Source organism: Cuculus canorus, chromosome 4 (genome assembly GCF_017976375.1).
Source record: "Cuculus canorus isolate bCucCan1 chromosome 4, bCucCan1.pri, whole genome shotgun sequence".
Classification (NCBI taxonomy): Eukaryota; Metazoa; Chordata; class Aves; order Cuculiformes; family Cuculidae; genus Cuculus; species Cuculus canorus.
The window spans coordinates 13,607,339-13,621,999 of NC_071404.1; the positions used below are offsets into that span (position 1 = coordinate 13,607,339).

A 14,661-nucleotide genomic window follows, 5' to 3' on the forward strand; every position below is an offset into this window, starting at 1 on the left:
GTTTGCTCAGGAGAGCAGAGGGAAAAATAAACACCTTATTCATCTTCCCTGTAAGCCTCAATTTTCTTCCTTTATTCCCCCACATAAACCTTCTACACTCTCAAGCTTCCTTTTAAACCCCACTCCAATGTTATTCTCGTATGTATTTTCTGCTTTTACTCTATGCCTAGACTTGTGAGTAGTTGTAGATAAAACAGCAGCACCAGGACATCAAAATGCTGAAACAGACACACACACACAAACATACTACCAACTGGCCCATAGGAGAAAACCCTGTGTAGATACTAGCGTTCTCATAATTTCAATGCTCAGGGATCATGTTTGGAAATAAAGCTTTGTGCTTCCCATAACTGCAAACAGAAAGGTGGGATCACAGCAAAATGCAACCATCAAAAACAAGTGAGGAGTGAGGAGGATGCAGAAGTCTCTTGCACATGACCCTACAGCAGATAATGGCAACAAGGGGAAACCCTGCAGCTTTTTGTATCCTATACAGAGTTCTCTCAGTATCAGCTCCAGCACCTCATCCCCATCATGCCTGGAGACCAAGGCTTAAACAAACCTACAATTTGACATGAACTTGTGTGTACGCCATGTACAACCACAGAATATGCATTCTCTCCAAAGGTAATGCAGATCAAATATCAAGTTACAGAAAAGCATAAAAACAAGTTTAATTTGCTGTGTCACCATGGCAGTATAAAGATTTCATTTTTCCAAGATCTAAGAGTATCCCCTCTCTCCCAATTACTGGCTAGAAATTGCTGTGAAATGTGAATATATGCTGTTAAAGCACAAGAAAGTACTATGGAAAAGGAAATACTAAATTATACAGTGAAACTAGCTTGTCTAATTCTCTGTCAGAAACACACATTTGAAAAATCATTTACTGAAGCAACGACTTATATGCTAACTTGAAAATTTTAATTATTTGCAGTCAAGTGAGAAAGCAATTTTCTATTCCTAACTGCATTGCTGCACTAAAGTGCTAAATATAAACCTTTATGCTACATACTTAACTGAGGATGACTTAGCAATATTAAACTTTAGAAGACATCTTCTATATCACTAAATACACCAACAGAAATGAAATTGTTTAGAAAGAGCCAAGTACCACAGTAATATGGACAAACCTATGTAGTTGTAATAATTGTCGCTTTATGCCTATACCACTACTGATTCCCTCCCTCCTCCCCCCGAAAGGGCAACAGAGGAGGAGCTGGCCTTGTTTTTGCTTAGCTCTCCGAACTGTCTAACCGAACAGACACCTGTAGCAAATACTCAAAAACTCAGGAATATAAATTCACTTCCTGAAATCCATTATAATATAACATTAAAAAAAAAATACCCCAAATTGGCATCAATACGCTCACCATTACACCGAAGAAGTGAAAAACTTTAGGAATCAAACGCTTCATTCCTCCTGTACCATGAAACCAATCCTTGAGTCAGCTGACACGGCGCGACCCCGCTGCCCTGCATGAGCTCGCGCTGATGCAGCTAGCATTAGCAGTAAAAAAAAAAAGGGTGGGGGAAAGCCACTCGCAGAATCAAGCCTCCAGAGACCACTTGCTCAACCTCTTCCTGCAGTATACAAACCAAGCTGCAGACTTAATGTAATGAATTATTCATCTATGCAATTATTTCATATATCACACTGGTGTTCTCCAAATACGAGATGTAGTTATCGTCTTTTTTAATTGTTAAAGTTAATGCATTGTAGTTTACAGCAACCCCACTGCATGAAAGCAAGATACTTCAGGCACTGGCTTGGTTCAATAGGACAAATCAGTTAACAAAATTAGGTGATCTGTCTTAGATGCTTTGCTTATGTTCCAATTTAAAGACAGTCCCCAAATAGTATAAATAGTTGAGCACCTTAAAAACATTTTCAACATGAAAGTCTTAGTACCTAATTATGATTGCTTTGTGATTCCAGTGTGAAAGGTTTAAATCTTGTGATTATCTGTTTGATTATTTAAACTACTGACCCAGATTTCTACTAACCTTTTCTCTCAAACTACAAAGGGCACACATCTTTTATTTAATTCATATTTTTCATTTTGCACAACAACTTCCTCCACACCAAACATATTATACCATTCTACTGTTTCCAACACATTTCTGTTTCCTGCCCCTCCTTTAGGTGGCATCCAGTTCCACCAAGAGTTGTCCTTTTTGGCTCTTCAGCAAGCGGCTGAAGCAAGGGAAGGATTACATAAAGGATAGGTATTACATTACTGGCATACGAGTGACCCTACTAACAGATAAATTAAGCTTCTGAACTCACCCACTGTGAACAACAGCAGTGAGTCTGACCACTGGAGTTACAGGCCTGTAATAGCCAGTGTCTTACTAACAAACACAACTCTGTACAGGGTCAAATTAATGTAATTAATCTAATTCTGCGCAACGGACAATAAGAGCAATTAAAAAAACCCCAAAGCTCACTCCAATTTATACGTATATGTAAAAATGCTGGTGTTCTGTTTGTTTGGGTTTTGGTTTACGGCTTGTTTTTTTGTGCCTCCCCTCCATGCACATATGTATGTGTAATGCCAAATCATACATCAAAGATCCCTCTAACACTCTCTACTTTGAAAATACAGGAGTCGGAGATGACAAGCAGTAACCCATTAGCTTAAAGCAATTCTGTTGCTTTTGTACATATGTTCACACCCCTGAGTAGCAGCAGAAAATGTTCCCAGGAGATATTAAATGTAGAAATGTAGTTACTTCTCAAATATTTTTATTAGATTAAAATAATCAGTTTAATTAATTGTGAACACAATAATATGTACATCAAATTCAAATGCACCAAAACCAGTTGTCTATGTAAACAGTGGGCACTGGCTTCTACGTTTCTGAGTTTTTACTAAGAAGCTGTGAAACACTGGCTTCTCTCAGATTCTTGATGAATCACTTCAATTCTTGTTGACATTCATTTCTGTTAGTAGGTTACTCCTGAACATCACAAACAAGCATAAGCAATCACTGTCAGGAGATTTAACAAGTCTTTCCTGAATTTGATTGCAAAAGTCCACTATTGGACTTTATAAATACCACTATTACTTCATACAGTTATTCTATAGAATTGAGGACAGCATCAGTCAGCAAATTTTTTCATCTTCACTGAGCTTTTAGCCCTTCCCACTACGTAGTACTGATGATGTCTAGTTACGTCTCTGTTACCTCCAAACAAAAAATGCCATGTAAAGGTATATTTTCTTCTGCAGATCTGCACATACACAACAGCCAAAAATTCTGGACAAAAAAAAAGGAAAATTAAGTTGTGATACCTAGTATTTATAGTGACTTTGCCACATCTGATGTACCATAAATACATACACAGAAAAAGAAAAATTCTACCAGATTACACATCTCAAAGGGAAGGGTTGTTGGAGGGTGTTGGGTGTGTGTTGTTTTGGTTTAGGATTTAGGGGTGTGTGTCTTTTTTTGCTTCTAGCCTTACATAAGTTAATAGCTTTCCTCTAGAAGCTACTGTATACTGTAAATATTTACGAAATAGGGCTTGTTATTTCAGGCCAGTAAGGTAGGAGGAAAGCTGCTTGTTCCTCTTTAAGCTTTCTGAAAAGACAAAAGCATCACTCATTTGCCTGTAGATTTTTGAGAGCTTTCTCGCTTCTACTTTTATAAGAAATCCTCATTTTACTTTCCTAGGTGCACAGAATTGTTCAGGTTGGAAAGAACCTCTGGAGATCACCTAGTCAGAACCCTACCCCTGCTGAACCAGGATTAGCTAGAGCAGAATACAGACACTTTGTTCACAGAATAGAAGTTCAAACAAACTAGAAATTAAAATAAATCAATATATTCATAGTTTCAGATCATTATTTCACAGTCACAGGACTCCCCAGACAGAGATGATACTCTGGCTGCAGTGTACCAGAACTGTTTTCTTGGCAGGTAGCCTGTCACCAAGAGCAGGATTAGGTAGCTGTACTATATGAATCAGCTATGTGAACTGAATAAGGCACAAAATGTGATTCAGTGCAACCACACACCTTTTTCTGTATTTTGTAGGATGATGAGAGCTAGATAAAAGTCTAGGTTTTCACTTCCTAACATTCTGATACAGCATAATTCATCTGATTACAAAGTACTCTCAAAAGATAGGAAGACTAAAAAAGGAACTAAAAAAAAAAAATTCCTGACCCCAAGATCACCGCTATGTCAATAAACAAATAAATAATTCAATCCACCAAACCAGCAGCCTCCCTAAGGTCTTCAATCCAGATAGAGTTCAAAAGAATAAAACAAGGTTCCAGTTTGCATCATGGGGTTTTCCTCCAAGGTGGATGACACTAAGAAATATTTAGAAACATGTATTTGTACTATACCCTTCAGCAGTGAGAACACAATTCCATCTTCATCTGTTCACTTGAATACATTACAACTTTCAAAAAATACTTTTGATCAGTGAGAAAACCAAATTCTATTAACTTCTCTTTAGGGGCTCACGAATGCTTGATTACAGTAACCCAGTAATCTTCCATAGACGTGTAACCTTAGAATACTGATTTCCAAGCAGACAAACCAACTTAGCGTCATAAAAATCCAAGCAATCTCAAGCAACACAAGAGCAATAACTCTCCAACAAGGAGATAAAACCTTCTTGCAACACTATCAGTTCTCTCTTCTGTATTAAAACAGCATCAGGAAAGGTAAAGTACATATCTACGATCAGGCTCAGATTTCAGAGCTGTAATTCTCCACTTTAGAGCACACATTCTAAGAGAGAGAGAGATATAATAGCACATTATTTACTAATTCTAGATTAAAAAAGGTCAGCTACCAGCTCAATTAACTTAAAATGAGTATGCTATCTCTAAATGTAGGTTACTAGAGCAGCTAATCTGACCTCTTCTTATTTAAAACAACTCTTATAGCTCCCTCCCATAGAGGAATACATTGAGATAAAAGTTATCCCCCTAAGAAAGGATAATTCCTCTCTAGAAATTATTCTTTGTGATTATTATTTATCAGTTATAAACAAACATGTTGACTTCAAAGTCATAGGAGAGTTACTATCCTTGTAAGCAGTGCTGCAGTGAGATTTCACTTAATCAGAGTACTTCAGCTTGTGTATGCTGAAATGTTTTTATCTATCATTAAAACAGGAACCAACCAAATATGGAAAAGTTATTTTCTGCATAAAGTAAAATGCAGAAAGGACGCTTAAAATTTCCTTAAGAAGTACTTTGCTATATTCAGTGGCGTTTACTTCTGCATATAATAGAAATTGCAATGGACACCAAATTTTGAGTGAAAATGATTGTTCTACATTAAGGAAGATTATGATCTTATGATATTGTTCTGTGATGAAACACAAGGTGGAGAGCTCTGTAACTGGCTTCTCTGGCATTGTCACAGCTATGCCTGTGTATGTGGAAGACTGTGCAGCCTTCTCCCCAGGACATGCACGTGCTACAGGCTAGGCAAAATAACTTCCAGTCAAACCAAACACCTACTTTCAGCCTCCATGACAAAACAGTCCACACTATGGGAGATACTTAAATACAAGAAATACAAGATAAGCATTAATTTATTTTTGCTGCCTTGACGTAAACAGAGGAACAAATTCCCTAAAAATGTAATAAAGCAACTTCTGTGTAGACTAAGGCTCCCACAAAGAACTTCTCCAGTTGCTAAACACTTTTTTAATAGCAAGAAAAAAAATCATATAAAAATTTAAGTAATTAAAACTTTTTCCAGCTTCCAGTAAAGTTACTATTATACTCAGGGTATTAGCTTCAGCAACCTCACGAATCAGCTATGTGATACCATGAGTTTAAATGCCAAAGTCATAAGGAAAAAGCAATTGATTTATTCTAATTATTTTATTCTGTGATGACTACTTTGGCAAGGCAAATTCACTCCAATTTTCTATATGGTACCCGGTTATAAAACACAGGCTAATACAGCTGGCCAAATTCAATACCACATAGCTTACTTCGTATATGAACGGAGAAAGAAGGAAACCTTTTGAAGCCAATGGATTTGATAATACAGAACCAACACAAATTATCTTCAATCAATACAAATGAAATTATCATAGAAGAACAATGACTGGTTGGAAATGATACAACCATATGGTGCCTTCTTACAGACGCAGCTGAGTGACACTAGTCCTAGCCTGATTTTATTTTTCAAAACATATGTCTGGAATTCTTCTTAGCTCCTGAAAAACTTTAAAATCCTTTCCCAAAAAATGCCCTGCATTCTAGAAACAGCAAGGCCAACTGGTTACAATCCAGAAGAAAGAACATTCACTAGGTTTATGAAGTGTTTTGGCATTTCCTGGTAAAAAATTCAGAACAACCATCCTCAGATACACAGAAATGATTACTATTGAGCTAGCCAGGATACATGCTTCAACAAGTGTTACAGTTGTTTTGGAACCTTAACTTCTTCTTTTTTTTTTTAAAAAAAAAAAAAAATCAAAATTTTCAACAGCAATTTCAGCATTTCATCCTTCTGATTTAAGATGGCTTTTACATAGCTTGCTTCATTTGTGCGCTGTTCTTTATCTTTACATTAATAGTGCTCATCTTGACACTTTGTTATGCTCCTTACAGGCTTTTGACTAATTTTTTTCACTTGTTTTTTAAAAAGAAGTAAAAAGAGTACTGAGTACTTTCTTTATGCATCTCTTGTTCATGTCATTTCTAGATATATTAAGATGCGTAAAGCAAATCACTTAAACAACCATCTAAGGTTTACTGATTGATTCCCTGATCCCTAGCGTAGTGGTCAGAGTGTATTACCCAATTAATACCGGCTTACATCAGAGCAGCAGAGAATTGCAGAAATAAATCAGTGACTAAACAGAACTTTAAATAATCCAGTTAATCTGGCATGCTACATAGGGAGAAAAAGAAACAAGAGTCTGTGTGCTACAGGTTCCACAAGTCTGTTTTGACTCAGTTCTTGCAAATCACTATTGCAAGTACAAGACAGATGATGCAGTAGTGCCTTGGTCTAACTGGCATGCAGATACTATAACCCTCAGAGACTACAACAGTTAGCCAAAGTAACTCACTAACAAAAATATGCTCAAACATGGAATCATAACCAATTGATTAATCTCGCCTGATTAGGAGCTAATTTCTTCAATTAAGGTTTACGTGCAGAACTGTAGGAACTGCATGGCAAATGTGACAGTTCTGCACTGAGAGTAAGAAAGATGACAAATACTATAAAACTTTCAATAGAATCTTATTTTAGCACATCTCAAATTTGTGCTGAAAGCAAGGTAACATTTGAAAATTAGGTTGCCATTTGAAATTGTTAACAACATTGTTCACTACAGCCACAGTTGTTCCTCTAAGTGCTCCCATGTGATAACACAGATATCAGAAGGGTGACATTCCCCTTGATAATTTGAAGTAAGCAAAGCCACTGCTCCAAATAACAGCATGCCCACACCTGGCTATTTCAAAGAAATTACTGTTATGAAGTTTGACCAATTATGTTTCAGTGTTATCCCCAAGCAGTAACTTCTTAGAACAGTGGAATGGAAGGTACAGTTTGCTTTTGTCAAATAGCTTATTAGAGCAGCACTCTTTCAAAAGTGATTATGGAATCCATCAACCAAGATTAACTACTTTAAAATGTTGTACGCTGTTTTATGTAGCAGTTGGCAGATTTTGAGAGCCATTGCCTGAACCTCCTTAGGACATTCCTTGAGAGATCCTGCAGCATTAGATACCAGCAATGCCTTGACACGTGCTGCAGAACAGCTTAGGTGAAGTGGTCCGCTCTAGGCAGAGAAAGAAAAGGCCTGGGAGATCTCATTTCATTAGTGCAGAAAGTAACATACACATGGATTAGTCTCCTTCGCTCATCCTTAAAATGTCCTCATACCGTTCAGCAGAATCAAGACATGTTGACTACTTTAATTGAAACTCTAGCACCATCTTGGGGTGGAATTTCACATGTAACACTACAAGCATTCAGTGAATGAACTGCAAAAACACAGCCAAAAGCCCACTTCTCTATTGAGCAATGCAACTTTTAGCAGAAAACTAGTCAGTTAAAAGATAATTAAGCTTAGATTTACGACCTATGGAGAGACAACATGAGTAACTGCAATATTAGTACTAAAAATATGCCCATTGAAAAGTCTTATGTGTATCAGTCTCAACAAGTAACCTAATTCCAGTCTTGCTCAGACAGTATCCATTTAGCAAAAATACAACATAGGTGACTTTCTGACGGAGACCAGCTCACAGGGACGCCTAAATCGACAGACGGACTACCGCTCTGGTGGCAAGTAGCCTTTCACTTCAAAGGTCCCAGGTAAATCTACCTGTTTGCCGGCTTAGTGGACGTTTGAGATTGAAAGGTTTCAGAGTTGCATTTTAAAGATTAATCAAAACAGAGGCTCAATATAACCAAAACCCAATTTGCAAGTCTTACAAATGTTTAAAGCGCTTTAAACACACACACACATACACACATAGAACCACTCTTTTGAGAGCTAGCTTAATATACTTATACAATATTGTTTACGACCGGTCAATAAGAACAGCGTGATGGTATGAATATTTAAATTACACACGGCGCCGAACACACACAACACTCAAGACATGCACATATATCACAAAATTTAAAAAACGATCAATCTGTTTTCTAGTAATCTTTACTCCTCTAGCACCAGGCAGAGACTTTAACATGCTAGCAAAAACACTACGTTCGTTACTTGAAGCAATTCCCTTTTTTTTTTTTTTTTTTTTGTCGTCTGTCTAAAATACCCTTGTCCTCGCCCTCGTTTCCAACTTACGAACCGCGGCTCGTGAAGGTGAGCGACGCCCTGTCCTTTAGCAACCGAGTATCCCGGGTTTCGGCACCAACTTTCTAAACTCTTACCTTTTTACTAAACTTTGAGTCTCAAAGATATTGCTTTCTGTCTCGTTACTGACAAGCTTCTCTACTCCAATTCAAAGTAATTTACAGACTTCCAGAATTAAGAGACTTTTTTTTCTTTTTTCCCCCTTTCTTTTTTTTTAAAAAAAGCGCATCTTGGAAATCGTACATGAACAAACCGATGGCTTTAGGTGTACTAAACAGGAATGAAAACAACAAAACTAACCAAAAGTAGTCATCTGATTCTGACAGAAACAGCTGTTTTCACTTAACATTTGAGGCAGTAATTTGAGGATACAATTCTTATTTTCCCATCAAAGGACTATTACATAAATACTCCTAAATAGTTTGGGGTTTTTTACTACCTGACATTTCATTACAATGGATACTCCTACTTTGCCATTTCATTGCAAACCAATATTTTAAAAGTTCTTCTACAATTCAGCAGGACAAAAATTGTTGTCTCTACTCAAAGACAAAATTAACGAGCTTTTTAAATTTTTGAACAATTTTTCAGCATGACTCTGAACTGCTATCTATACTCCATTCAAGTGTTTTGGAAAAAAAAAAAACAACTTCAGTACTTCAGTAAGAATAGCAATCGAATGCTACATAGAAATAATTGTCTTAAAAATTGTCACCATCATTTTGTCTTCATTTTCTGGCAAGTTGCAACATACTTATATTTTCTCTGCTTCTGACTGCATCGAGAGCATGTGCAGCCACAGATTCATATGAATACAGACACCTTGAGGCACCAGGATGCATATCACACAAAAAATACTGACCTCAGAACACACATGAATTAATGAACTGCATTCTTGCATATACCAGATAGTAGGTGTCAAAATCAGGATTTAGTACACAATGTGATTTGCCACTGCAAGACAGTAATGCAGAACAATCAAAAGACTCCAGCTTCTTCAACTTGTCATACTTCATAACTCAGGAAAAGTTTTAGAAAACCACCAAACTGAAGTCTTTTTTAAGTCAAATCTTTGTTTTCTGCACCATAAAATTATGTCTATAATCTCGGACTTCTGTCTTCGACCAGTGTTTCACAGCATTTTTCTTTTTAGGAAGAGACAATAAATTCAATTCAAACAAAACTAAGCTGCCAAATGAATTACTCCCTGAGAATGAATACTATGTAAACGAAAATCCACAAGAGACAAGATCTCAAAATATTTATTTCAATCTTTAAATGAAAGACTGACAGAACTGTTGATGGTTAATTCAATTTTCATTTAATCTATTTCATGACTTCTGCTCCCCATCAAGCATCTTTTTGAAGTGATCACCCAGTTTTACAGCTTTTGATTACTGTTAAGGGGGCAGGAGGCAGACTGTCTGGAATTTCTCAGTATTTTACTGGTTTAAGTAATTAGATGCAACATCAAAACTACGGTATCTGGATGTCTGTTATTTCCCATAAAATTATTATTAAGCCTCAATACCTTTTCACCCCCTGCAGATTTATCTTCCTAAAACAGGTCAGGTTGCAGAATCTTACAGCATTTAATTGTCTCCCTGTTGGGGTCTTTTTTTGGTATACACAGGTGTGTATGTATACTCTCTCCAGAGATAATACACAGGGTAAATGTTGTAACCATTTCATTTATTTAAATAAAATTGTATTTAAGTTTAAATAAGGATGAAAGTCTTACTTTTTGTTGTTCAGAAAACAAATATATAAAGATAGTTACATCCTCAAGAAAGATATTACTTTTTGCATTACTTGTTACTGTATTTGCTTCATATTTAAAATAACTTTTATGGTAGTCAGAGTGCTGACCTCAATATTCCCTAACTATGAGAGCAAATTACCAATAACATTCTATTCTGCGTTATTTTATAAGGATACCAAATAATGGGAAATTGAGAGTTGAGAAAACTCTCTGTTAGTCAATTAGCACTACAGTAACTAAACAAATGCTGAAGTAACTTCACAAACAGTAAGCCAGTATATGATGGCAATGTCGTTGAAGGTGGTGGTGGTGGGAATAACCACACACATCAACATCAACCCCACTCCATTATTCTTGGCCACATACTTCTCCCCACTCTTGCTGGCACAAGTGTCTGTGCTAAAAATCTGACCAGGATACCTCTCTGGGTTAACATTTCCTCCACCTCAGCCAGGTTAATATCAGGAAACTGATTCACTCTCCCAACCCAGTTCTCCACACAACCACACAAATGTTTGCGCAAGCACAAGCTGTGACTAGGCAGGTGGAGGAGTTTCTGCTTACAGTAGGGGCAGATCAGAGCATTAGTAGTTCTAAAGGATACGCCTTCTCATTTCTGCTGCCTGAAAAATCCTCCTGGATTGCTTTCACTGGCCTGTGCTACAGATTACTATTTCTTTTTAAGGATTTCCTTCAGCAGTCTCTCCCTTTCTCCACTTTTCCATTGAGCTACATGGTATCTGCTGCCTCTGGCATCTTCCTTCAGCCTGTTAACCTTCACCTCTCCTCACCTCCTCCAGTCAGTGCACTTCAACTCCACTTTCACTCAATAATATAATCTGGAAAGTGAACATTTGCTACTATACATTGCATTTTATTTAGCAATTCTGGATTACACATACAGCATGCACAAACTAAGATGGCTTTCTGCCCAAATATTTCATTCCTTGCTGCTCACAAACAAGACAAAGTACATTTAGAATTTCAAGAAATATCTTTATGCAAAGCTTTGTGGTAATTTCAACACAAACTGGTGCATTGCAACTGTCCCTGACATGAACAGGTAAGGGCTGTTCAGAAAGGAAAGCATGACACTACATAGTACAGAATCTTTTATGAAATCCTGCTGCCATACACAGATTTCATAATTTCCTGAAGAAAGTTAAAGAACTTTCAGAGAACTACCAGGGAACTTGCATTTCAAGAAGCCACAAATTAAAAGATAAGCATCACAAGCTAAATATATCTAACACAAAGAAGGGCAGAAAGTCTTAAGAATCTATTAAGTAGTCCCAACTTACTTCATCAGAAGCAGAGCGAAGACACTGGACAGCCGCCTGTTTTTTCATTTCCTCTAGTGTTAGATCAGAGCACTTTTTCTTACTCTTTCCCCATTTCTTGTAAGCTCCCTTTTCCCAGCCCAGGAAGATGTCATTCTCCTAAAACCAAAATAAAGAAATTATATTATTTAAAATACATTAATATTTCAGTACCATAGCAGAACAGGACCACAAATAACATACTGCTCAAAATAAAAACCACCTTATCCTATCTACTAATACCCACTTTTTGCTGCATTAAATATTAGTTTGATTACAGAAAACATGCACATATATTTTTCACAGGACATGGAGGCTACTCACACTTCACTGCAATATTTTTCAATTGCAATGCATATCCATAAATATTATTTTATAGCCAATTTATGGTTGAATATATTAATGTGATTTGCACAGAATACGTCAGTTTCACTGATCTCTGAAATACTAAAGATGAAAAGTAGCTCAGAGTTAGAATCAAACTTAAGAGAAAGTTAAATAAGCCAAAAGAAGAAAATGCAATGTTAGAATCCAAGCCCTGAACTTAAGTCTCACAATGACCATCATTATGACTCTAGATAGCAGAGCGTATCTTAAAATGAATCTAAATTCAGAAGAAAATAAGATGCTGAGGGGGGCAGGTGGCTGGGTTCCCATACATGTAAGAACATTTAATTAATAACAATTAAATTGGAGAAAAATGCTATTGTACTATATGTAATCTTCTGAAGAAGCGTAGCATCTGTTTTGCATCACTTTTCAGAGTTTACAAAATTTGTTATTAGACTTGCTTATTCTTTTCTGTCCATTCACATATAAACACGATTTCCCATGTTCATCTCAAAGAAATAATTTGGCTACCAGGAAAATAATGTTTAACATCTTTTATATATGCCGGCCTGAATCATCTCCAACAGAGAGATCCACAAACACCTGATGCTTTTCAACATATCTGTTACTGCGTCTAACGAACTCCAGGCTAGGGCCTACCCTCATTTAAAGCAACTCCCAATTCCCCGTGGCTTCAAAATGAAGTCAAAACATGTTGTCAGTGAAACTAGTTGTCTCCATGCAATCAAAAAATAGGATGGGGGGAAAAAAGGAGGTGCAGAGGGACCAGTCACCTTCAGAAGCAGCCACTGAAATGGCTGCCATTCGTCATTTTACATGTCCAAGTCCTTCAGGAAGGAGTGGAGCAATAAAGTCTTTCTTGATCATCAAAACTGGAGAAATGGATTTAGTTCTGAAAGAATGAACAGCTAGCAGTGACTCCATTTTTCCTTATACTTGTGCATGATGCCAGCAGTTCATTTAAAATAAGGGATGTGGACAGGTTGCCTTTCCTGTTATTGGAAGTACTAACCAAAAGATAGAATCGAAAAAAATAAGAAAAACTCAATTCTCAGAAAGCAGGTTCCATAAACTGTGCACATCTACACTTCATTTTCTAAAAATAAACTCAGAAGTCTTTTCCAAGCTTATAGTTCATGTAAACTTCATGCATAATAAGGAGGCTGTAGAGCACTCAAACTTTTCCCAACACCTACCCCATCCCCAACTTCCAAAGCCTGTCCTGCTCATCCACATGGGCACAATTATGAATGAAAAAACAGACACCCACTTGCAATACATTACTTAAAATGAAAATCCAGACACACCAGCAAATGTGTGCTGGGTTAACTTAATTTATTCTGCTTTTAGGTGGAAAGCTGACTAAGGCAAGTTCTACACCAGGAAAACGTTACTGAAATGCTATTATTAAATTACATTGTTTTATCTACGCCACCAAAGCTTTACTTGGTACTGGTACAGTAAAGGTAACCTCTGCAAGGGCAGCTTTACTACCCATACATGCCAGCAGTCTGTCAGCACAACAGTAACGACCTTCGTGCTCACAGAATTCTACAAAGCATTTCATTCAGTTCTCCACATATAATTTGAAAGATATGACACTTGACAACAAACCTGTACACTTTTCCATTTTTAAAAATTTAATCCCTGCAAAGAATAGCTGATTTTTTTAAATGAGGGAAGGGTGGCTAAATGGAATTCTCTCTCAGGTACCCAATACAGAGCTGCACATATTGCGGTGTCATCCGTTCTTTCAGAGTAAGCATGTTGTTTACGTGCTCTGCGAACAATACGGCTCATCTCGTAGGATGGAGTGACTGAGGACACAGCTCAGGTAGACTCCTCTCCTCCATTCTACCTCTTTGTACAATACAGAGAAAATGTGTTTCTGAACACAGAGTTTTCAGACACACCTGGCTGCCAGTGCTTCACACCATTTTAAGCTTTATAGGAAAAAAACCACAACACTGTTGAAAACTTGAGGTTTTGATTTTTTTACCCCCTGGACAATCTTGCCTATTTTTTAGCACCAGATTTTATATGCATTGGATATAGTCTAAATTTGAAGACCTTGCACTTTCCGCACACAAATACAACACCAAACTTTTCAAACACTTCAGAACAGTGAAGAAAAAAAATCCTTAGTCTAATTCTTGTGTTATAATCTATCAGAAGCACTCTGAATCAACTTAAAAAAAGAAACAAGCATTACAATAGAATGGCTAAGAAACAAGAAAATGTCATATTCCCTAGGAAGTGAGTTTGTAGAATTTGAGGTGTGACACACAAGCCTAGTGGAATTCTCATTTTGTGATAACTCAATTGATTTTTAAAAAGACAATTCAGAGGTTTCAAACAGTTCTGTTCTCATCAGCGACTGTACGCGATACCTTCATTTACCTTTGTTTCCTAAC

At 36.9% G+C, this 14,661-nt stretch overlaps 1 protein-coding gene across 3 annotated transcripts in view; it reads right to left on the reverse strand.

Annotated features, from left to right (window-relative positions):
* The window catches only part of KIAA0232 (KIAA0232 ortholog), a 66,313-nt gene that overhangs the window by 22,111 nt on the left and 29,541 nt on the right, over positions 1 to 14,661 (reverse strand). For all 3 annotated transcript variants that reach the window (XM_054064771.1, XM_054064772.1, XM_054064770.1), the window contains one exon: positions 11,879 to 12,016. In XM_054064771.1, the coding sequence (XP_053920746.1) occupies positions 11,879 to 12,016 (138 nt within the window). The remainder of the gene's footprint in view (positions 1 to 11,878; positions 12,017 to 14,661) is intronic.